A 9,661-nucleotide genomic window follows, 5' to 3' on the forward strand; every position below is an offset into this window, starting at 1 on the left:
CTTTGTTAATTCAAAAACAAAAACAAAGTTCAAGTGTGAATGCGGACTTTAACAGGCAAAGCCCTTGTAGTGATAATAGTAATAAATCCGAATCAGAAAACTTAAAAAGTTGGTTTCTTGAACAGAGGATGAGGCAAATGGAATTGGAAATTTGTAAACAAGATAATAAAATAAGTAATCTAAGTGATAAACTGTTGGACTTGAGATTTGACAACAATAATCAATCAACACGGTCCCGACAAAGGCAAAATAGAGGGAGGCAAAATAATGCTAATAAGTACAGTAGAAATGAAAGGTCTCAATTTGATAGACATAGCGAAAACCAGCACTGTAAATTTCAGAATGATTTTGCAGATTTTAATGGGGGCATGTCATTTCGGCACGATGAATCCCAACCCAATAGTCTTCACATTGATACTAGTGGCAGTGAAAATGAGACCAATTCTGTGGTTAATGGTCAAACAAACAATAGTGATAATTTTTTAGGGAATATTCATTCCAGAGGGAAATCAAAATGTCAAACACAAGCAAGGAAAAGATTTCACGAGAAATCGGAGCAAATATATATACCCCCAAGAAAGCAAATGAAACAAGTACCGCCGAGGTTCCAACGTCTTCAACAGGAAAAGTTGGGTTGCACACAGAGAGACAATTAAATGATGCCCACAATGGGTCAATCCACAAAAATGTAGAAAAGGATATACATGTACAAGAGCCTCATGATAATGAAATAAGTATAGATAGCGTGCTGAACATTTTATCTTTTAACATTGAAGGTTTTTTATCTAATAATATGTATCTATCTATGCTAGAGAAAAGAGCTGATATAATTATGCTACAGGAACATTGGTTACATAATAGGGAAAAACAAGCTTTACAGGAATTTTTAACTGACTTTTTATGTCTTGTAAAATGCTTTGATGATGATAAGACTAGTGACCCAACTGAAAGGAGGAGGGGGCATGCTGGGGTTGCAATTTGTGTTAACAAAACATTACAAAATCTTGTTGAACTTTTACCGGATGGATGTAATAGAGTAATAGCTATCCGTCTCAACATAAAACAGCCACTTGTGCTAATATGTGTCTATATGCCAACTAGAGGTGGAAATATCACTATTGAAGATTTTAAATCTGTACTAGATGAGCTAAGTGAAATTATAGAAAAATATCTACCTACTTCTGATATAATTATAGGAGGTGACATGAATGCCTCACTGCATAGAAATGAGCGTAAAATACCTCGTGACATTGTCTTTGATGAATTCTTAAAATCAAATGGACTGTCAATACCTTCCACTTGCAAAAAGCAGAGTACGTTTTTTCACTTCAATAATAGAGATGAATCTCAAATTGACTATTTTGTTGAAACTAGTGCAATGGTCAAGAAATATTTGTCATTTAATCGTGAATTTCAAAATCTATCCACTCATGATCCAATTATGATTTCAATTAACTGTTGTATTGATAGGATGGATATAAGCACTTGCGATCCTAGACCCTTACGTATAAAATGGGATAAAATTGATAAACAAAAATATGAAAATTTACTACAAGAGAGATTAACTGAATTTAATGATGTGGCTGTGGTTGAAACTTCTGAAAATATAGAGAACATTTTAACAAAATTTTCTGATATTATTGTGACTACTGCTGAAAGTCTATGCCCAAAAAGGAAAAAACTATTTAAGAGAAAAAGGGATTGGACCCCAGAAATGACTGAAATTGTTAAGGAGGGTAAATTTCACTATTGGAAATGGAAAAATGAAGGTAATAAAGATAATAAATCTAGCATTAACTATATTCGAATGAAAGTGCAAAAGAAAAAACTTCGTTCTGCCCAAAGACGATTGGCTGCTGAGAAAAGAGAAAATACGTATACCAAAATTATGGAATTAAATGAGAATAATGATAAACAATTTTTCGCATTAGTAAATAAGCAGAGAAACTCGAGGCCATCCACTACTTCAATCTTGAAGGTTAATAATAGACTGTATAATAATTCAGCCTCCATTCTGGGAGCTTGGGCTGAATACTTTGAAGATTTGGCCTCACCATCTGTGCAAGATAGATTCGATAGTAAATTTTTTAATTTGGTTAATAATGACATTGAAATATTAACTGATATTTTCTTAAGTACAAGAGAACCGATTCAGGAAGTGACTGAGTACGAATTGAATAAATGTATTTTATCTTTTAAAAATGGAAAAGCTCCAGATGTTGATAAATTCACCATAGAACACTTGAAATATGAAGGACAGACAGTTATAAATATACTAACTAAATTGATAAACTTAATTTTTAAAACTGTTGCTGTCCCAAATAATTTAAAAATTGGGATAGGATGCCCTCTGTTTAAAAATGGAGGAAAACCAAAAGAAGATCCAAATTCATATAGACGTATAACTATAACTAGTGCTATTGGAAAAACTATAGAAAAGCTACATTTATCCCGTAACAAAAGCTCCATTAAAAATCAGCAAAGTAGATTACAAAAAGGGTTCACTGAAGGGGAATCCCCTACTGTAGCGGGGTTGGTTGTAACTGAACTAAGAATAGAAGCTAAAGAAAAACGTTTACCCATATATATTGGATTAACTGATGCTAAAAAAGCGTTTGATATAGTATGGCATGCTGGCCTTTTTAGAGAAATGCATAAAATGAACATATCTGGAGATAATTGGTTATTATTTAGGGCTTGGTATGAAGACTTAACTACAAAAGTAAAATGGGAAGGAAATTATTCACGTGGGTTTAAAGAAAAACAAGGCGTCCGTCAAGGAGGGGTTTGGTCTCCAACTGCGTATAAAGTTTTTATCAACTCTTTACTGAAAATCTATGAGGAAAACAAAATTGGATCGTACATAGGTTCAATATACTGTGGTGCTCCAACTGTAGCAGACGATGTTACATTGATAGCTAATGAACCATATGATCTACAAACTATGATTAATATTCAAATGGACCATGCAAATAAATTTAGATATACGATTAGTGAACAGAAATCTTGTGTATTGAAAATAGGAGACAAGTCAGAACATTCCTGGTATATGAACGACCAAAAGTTAAATACACCAATTAATGCTACCCACTTAGGAATAAAAAGGGACATAAATTCTAAATTTGGAGTTAAAGAAGTTGTACCAGATAGAATACAAACTGCTCGTAAAACAGTGTATGCATTGATGGGCGCTGGTCTCTATGGCCTGAATGGGATAAATCCGAAGGTCTCAGTTCATATGATAAAGTGCTTTGTCACTCCGAGGCTACTGTACGGCCTGGATATTATTCGATTAACAAAAACTGATATAGCAAAACTATCTGTTTACTATATACAATTGTTGAAACAAATCCAGCATCTGCCGCCACGCACTGCGAATTCTGCTGTTTTAGTCTTGACTGGTCAGCTTCCTATAGAATCTGAAATTCACAAAAAAATGCTTTCCCTATTTCGTAACATTGCAGATAATCACGGGTCAGTTGAACGCAGTATCGCTCAAAGACAGCTTGCTTTGAAAACAAGAGACTCTGAAAGCTGGTTTATTCAAATTATAAAATTAACAGAAATGTATGAATTACCATCCCCTATAGAGGTAATGGACTTAGTCCCAGAAAAGCATATTTGGAAAAAATTGGTTTATAACGCAGTGAATGACTATTGGAAAAACATTTTAATTCTTGAAGCTAGGACAAAAGTATCTATGAAAATGTTAAATGTTGATAACTTTAAAGTTGGTGTAGTTCATAATATCTGGGAGAGTTGTGGTTCAGAACTTTTATCCGTTAAAAGAGCATGTGTCAAAGCCAAAATAATAAGTGGGACTTACACTCTTCAAGCTGATCGAGCAAAATTTAATGGAAATAGAACAAGTTCTTTATGCCCTCTGTGTTTTAAACAATCTGAAGACTTAATGCACTTTCTTATAAAATGTAACTCTTTGGAAGGAGTGAGAAGGAAATTCATTATGCTACTAAGAAATCTACTAAATGATAAGATAAATGCTCTTCTTGTGGATGACTTATTTAACTTTGAAGATAATCTATTACAATTAATAGTGGACTGTACAAAATTCCAGTTTTTAAAACAATTATGGACAACTATTGAGCGCCTGTCAAGCAGCTTATGTTTTGGTCTACATCAGAAGAGAACTAGTTTGTTACTATAAAGACTGTTCATATAGTTTTCCAAGTTAAAGAGACATATATAGTGAAATTTATTTTTTGAGTGTGGTATAGATGAATATGATAAGTCAAGATTTAAACTGATTGTTAAAGTTAAGTGGTCTTTTTAACGCTTATATGATCAGTAATAACTTTACATATTATTTTTAGATTTTAAATGTTTATTTGGCGCTAAGTCTTAAGTACAAATAACAATGTAATGGTTCATAACCTTAAGTATGAATAATCTTATTCTGTAATAAGGCTCTCTGATTAGGGGTATATACTATGTGTAAGTGTAAGGGTTAGGACTTACAGTTTGCATTTGATGAGTATGTTTAAGGTAGATTGATGGTATACCGCCATCTTGGATTGTACAATCACAGTACAAAATCGGTCTAGTTAGTTGCCCAAATCTGCAAATTTGGAGACAGATTTGCAATTCAATTGTTAGAAGTTTTTTCTATTTAAAGAAAACTTGTTAATTAATTGTATTATACAAAATATTTTAACAAAATATCATTTTCTTTGGTTTTAAAATCATTTTTTTCAAATGAGCCATTTAAGGGGAGATAACTCTTTTAGTACAAAATTTATACTGGGCTAATAGGGAATTTTTTTATATTTATTTTTATCAAGAAAACAAGTTCGGTGACACCATTTTTTCTTTTTATTTTCTTAAAACATATTATGAAACCTTTCTTCTCACAATTTATTTCAAAATTCTATCTCAGAATTTTTTTTATGCACACTAAAGTGTTTTTTCATGAACAAACTAACCAAATTTTGGCAATTTTCAACGACTCATAGCTTGAAAAATAGCACGGTGACCCATATTTTTTATTAAATTTTTGAAAAGAGCATAGTAAAATCTTCATTTTGGCAAATTATAAAAAAATTCTGTCTCAAAAAATATATACTGGTGATCTACCTTAAGTATAAGGATTGTGAATTAGACATTTGCTGAGCTGAGCAAGTTTCACAGTCTATGTGATTGGTGGATAGATGTGATGTATATATATTCTATCGATGAGGAGAGAGACTCGAGTGAGATAAAGGACAAAATAACAATGGATGAATCTATCAAGTTTTAGATTTTAAAATATGACTGTATATACAGTTTGAATACTTTTAAATAAGTGTGGTGGCGGTGTATATAAGTGTATAAAGAAGATGTTTTAATCCAATAGTGAATATAAGGGATTCTACACTTCAAGAGGATATTCCGACTGAAGTGGTTCATCTGATAAAGGTGGAAAGTACAGAATAGGTAACAGGTAACAGTGCTCCAAAACCTGCTTTAACTCTTCACATGAGTCGAACATAGCGCTCAAGATGAGTTTAAACCGATGCAGGGATGGTGTAGGAAGAGTATTACGGCGTCAACACGTAAACGACCATTGACTAAATTATTTCAGGAGTTCATAACGATCATATGTTTCGACACAATATGTATGTCTCTGTCTAGCATACTTTCCTTGAAATTGCAATCAAATTTCGTGGTTTCAATCTCATCGACCAATTTCACAAAGCCAATCTACAGGATTACTGATTACTAGTAACTTGATTTTGGCCAGAATATGCAGGAAAAATTTGCCACTGGACGTTATGTATTCAACAATCAAACATGTATAAAATGCAACATTTGGCATACCTGAATACTGTTAATAGATATATGAAGATGTGGTACGAGTGCCGATGAGAAGTCACAAATTGTAAAAGTAAACCATTATAGATTCAAAGTGAGGTCTTCAACACGGAGCCTTGACTCACATCGAACCTCAAGCTATCATGAAAGGACTCAAAATGACTAATGTAAAACCATCCAAACGGGAAAACTAACAGTCTAATCTATATAAACTTGAACGAGAATGTGTCCATAGTACACGGATGCCCCACTCGCACTAGCATTTCCTATGTTCAGTGGGCCATCCAATTGGAAAGATCATATCATAGGGAACTTGTGTACTGAGTTTCAAATTGGTTGGACTCAACTTCATCAAAAACTACCTCGACCAAAAAATGAAACCTGAAGCGGGACAGACGGATGCCGGAACGCATGGATGAACGAACGGACGCACAGATCAGAAAACACAATGCCCCTTTACTATCGTAGGTGGGGCATAAAAACAAGAATTGCGGGTGTAGTTCTTTTGCGATGCCAGTTGACAACTGTCAACCCTCTTCTAGCTCACAAACATCATCGCAGTTTTGATCCGCTCTTAATTTTACTCTTAAGCATCAAATTGTTAGCCTATAACTAGAAAGAAGAATCAATTTACGCCACTGCTGGTATATACATTTTTAAATCTAAATTTCTATTAAAAGATGTTTTATGTTAATCTGATCAAGTATTTGTAAAGCTAAATTATTTACATATCCGATCCTTTGTCAGATTTATGAAGTTACATGCATTGTGAGCCCATAGGGATCACATTTTCTGTTCCATTTCATCGTGTGCATATTACATCTAACATTTGAAAATGAGCAACACGACGGGTGCCGCATGTGGAGCAGAATCTGCTTACCCTTCACGAGCACCTGAGATCACCCCTATTTTTTTGGTGGGGTTCGTGTTGCTTAGTCTTTAGTTTTCAATGTTGTGTCTTCTGTACTATTATTTGTCTGTTTTGTCTTTTTAATTTTAGTCATGGCGTTATCAGGTTGTTTTCGATCTATGAGTTTGACTGTCCCTCTGGTATCTTTCGTCCCTCTTCTTCGTGCAATAGGTTGTGTTTTATATAAACAAAAAAAGTGTAACGCTAATACTATAAATTCACATCTAACAATTTAGTGAAAGGTTTAGCTAGCTATAATAGCAGCCACCATTTTCTACATAAGGAAATGTCTGTACAAAGTCAGGAATATGTCAGCTGTTTTGAATTAGGATTTTGCCCTTTCATAAGGGACTTTCCGTTTTGAGTTTTACGTGGAGTTCAGAATTTTGTAATTTTACTTCTTTCAAACACCACATCTGATAAATAAATATATGGCAGTTTGCATTCTGTCATGATCAACTCTAGTGTCTAATAAAATAATAAAAACTCTGAGAATGTTTGCAAATATATGTGCACCATATAGGTTAGAATACTCTCAAGCTAGAAAAGAATATTATTTGAAGACATGTTTTTTAAATTAAAAAAAAACAGCTGGGTTTCTAACATCTCCTAGTGAACTGTTCCATATCACCGATGAATCATTGTTATATTGAATAAACAGCTTACACAACAAAAAGAGGACTGAAGAATATGCTAAGGATGGATGCGAGAGACTGATCAAGGTCCCATTACCGAAACCAAAGAACATGCGTGTTTAAAATACATGCATTTAATATTATGATATTGTCTTTAGTGAAAACATATGAAAATATAAAACAAGCCAAACCAAAGGAAATTAAGGACATCCTCTTAATTTTGTTAATGCTATCCGAAAACTAACCGAGAGCATATATGTGAAGTTGCGTCTATGACCTGCTGCCCGGTCTTTGCGTGTGTGTACGAAACAACTGAATTCTGGATGACAACTCCAGTTACTTTAGTAATAGGAATGCAGTTCATATAGATGAAGAAGGGGGAGTGTTGTAGGTCGAAAGTTGATGTCCTTATTACTAAACAGAGAAATTAATTGGAAAGAATGGTTTCCGGATTTTGGTACTTGAGGTGCCCTTGGTTGATTGAAATAAGTCTTGTGCAGATAAAAGATGAAGAAAAGGGAAATAAGTCTACATACCGTGGGCTTTCTAAAGCAAATAGTCTTTGCTTTGACATATTGTTTTTGGATAATAAATCGAGTATCCCATTTTGAAAAATAGCAACACAAGTTGTATTTCTCCCTCCAAGCATACTATTATTTTAATTCCTAGAAGTACAAAGGTTTCTCTCAATAAATAATGCGCTGTCAGCTTTTCGCATGTTATGTGACGTTATGTATTTATCATGACACATTATAAGATTGGATATTATTTTGAAATAAATATTAAGCATACTTGTGCTAGTTTATGTGAAATTAAATGACAAAGAATAGGCACCATGATACATTTTTTTTTATAGAAGAAACCAGTAATACATGAAACGAATTAAAGAGGAAAATTTTAAAACAATGTGTCTGATAATCAAATATAGCTTTAAAAAATAACAATGATTTAACAAAAACTTCTCTAAAACTGACACGGATCACTGATATAAATCTAACTAGATATAAAAAGATGTGGCATGAGTGCTCGCATGAGTGCCAATGACACATATTTCTAACCAAGTCACAGCTTGTTAAAGTAATCCTCAAACGGAACCTTGGTTCATACCGAACAGCAAGCTATAAAAGGCCCCAAAATGTGTAAAATTATTCTATTTTATTTTGTATCAGATATAATATAAGATATTCAAAATTCAATTTTGAATAACAAAATGAAATGTTTTCTGGATTTACATGGTTTTCATGATACTATGATCTATTTAATTCTGAGGATCCGTTGTTATGCAATGACTGCAATTCATTTAAGTTACCAAATCATTTTTTGACTATTTCCTTACAAAACTCCACATGTATGAACACTAGCAACTCATCGTTATCTACAGATGGTTCAGGGTCTGACATCTTCACTGAACTTAGAGAAGCTAGGAAAAAGCGTATAAACAACTTTCATATATGCCACTTAAACCTTAAAAGTATGCAGTACAAATTTGATGAACTTGGACCAATTCAACTTGATAAATTTGTGGGCCGTCTTTTAAAGACTCCTTATTTGAAGTCGATGGGTACAAACTTCAGCGAAGAGACCGTACTGACCATGGAGGAGCCTGGGTAAACGGTACCCTGGGCCATGATACATTTATCATCCTTTGTTTTAAACAAAGGGTGTGTGGTTTTTCTCAGTTACTTCGGTTACTAGCGTTACTAGCGTTAAAAAAGAGTAGGACTTTTACGTTTGTAAATGAGCATTGTTGGTTTAAACCTAATTTAAAGCACTAGTGTACGTCACTGTACGGCTATATAATTTGCGTAAGATATAATAAGTTTATAATAGGCTTTATAAACCACAGGAAAACGACACTGAAAGTGTCGCTGAACTAAGCAGATCATTACAGAGAATACCAACACACAGTAATATCTGGCTACTCGGAGATTTCAACCTCCCTAAATATGACTAGGTTAAACAAGAACTGAAACCAAATTTTAAATTTACAAATACATATAATAACTTGTTTGATATCATGAATGATCATAATCTTGAACAGGTTGTACATATACCAACAAGACAGGAAAACACACTAAATCTGTTTTACCTAAACCAGCCTTTACTCGTACAAAACATAAAAACACTACCAAGTCTCGGAACATCAGACCATGACATTGTCTTCCACGAAATGAACATCACAATGGGTAGAAAAAAGAAAACACCAAGAAAAATAAATCAATACAAAAAAGCCGACTGGGACAAAATACGCACAGAAGAAGAAAATTTCCTAGACGAACACTTTTCTCTAACACTATCAAATAACACC

At 33.5% G+C, this 9,661-nt stretch overlaps 1 protein-coding gene across 1 annotated transcript; it reads left to right on the forward strand.

The window, feature by feature from the left end:
* The first annotated feature begins 793 nt into the window (after positions 1 to 793).
* Positions 794 to 4,165, forward strand: LOC134705745 (uncharacterized). The gene has a single exon (XM_063564464.1). It carries the CDS (start codon positions 794 to 796, stop codon positions 4,163 to 4,165), a length of 3,372 nt encoding a protein of 1,123 aa, XP_063420534.1.
* Positions 4,166 to 9,661: the final 5,496 nt, after the last annotated feature.

The sequence above is a fragment of the Mytilus trossulus genome, chromosome 2 (genome assembly GCF_036588685.1).
Source record: "Mytilus trossulus isolate FHL-02 chromosome 2, PNRI_Mtr1.1.1.hap1, whole genome shotgun sequence".
NCBI classification, from domain to species: domain Eukaryota; kingdom Metazoa; phylum Mollusca; class Bivalvia; order Mytilida; family Mytilidae; genus Mytilus; species Mytilus trossulus.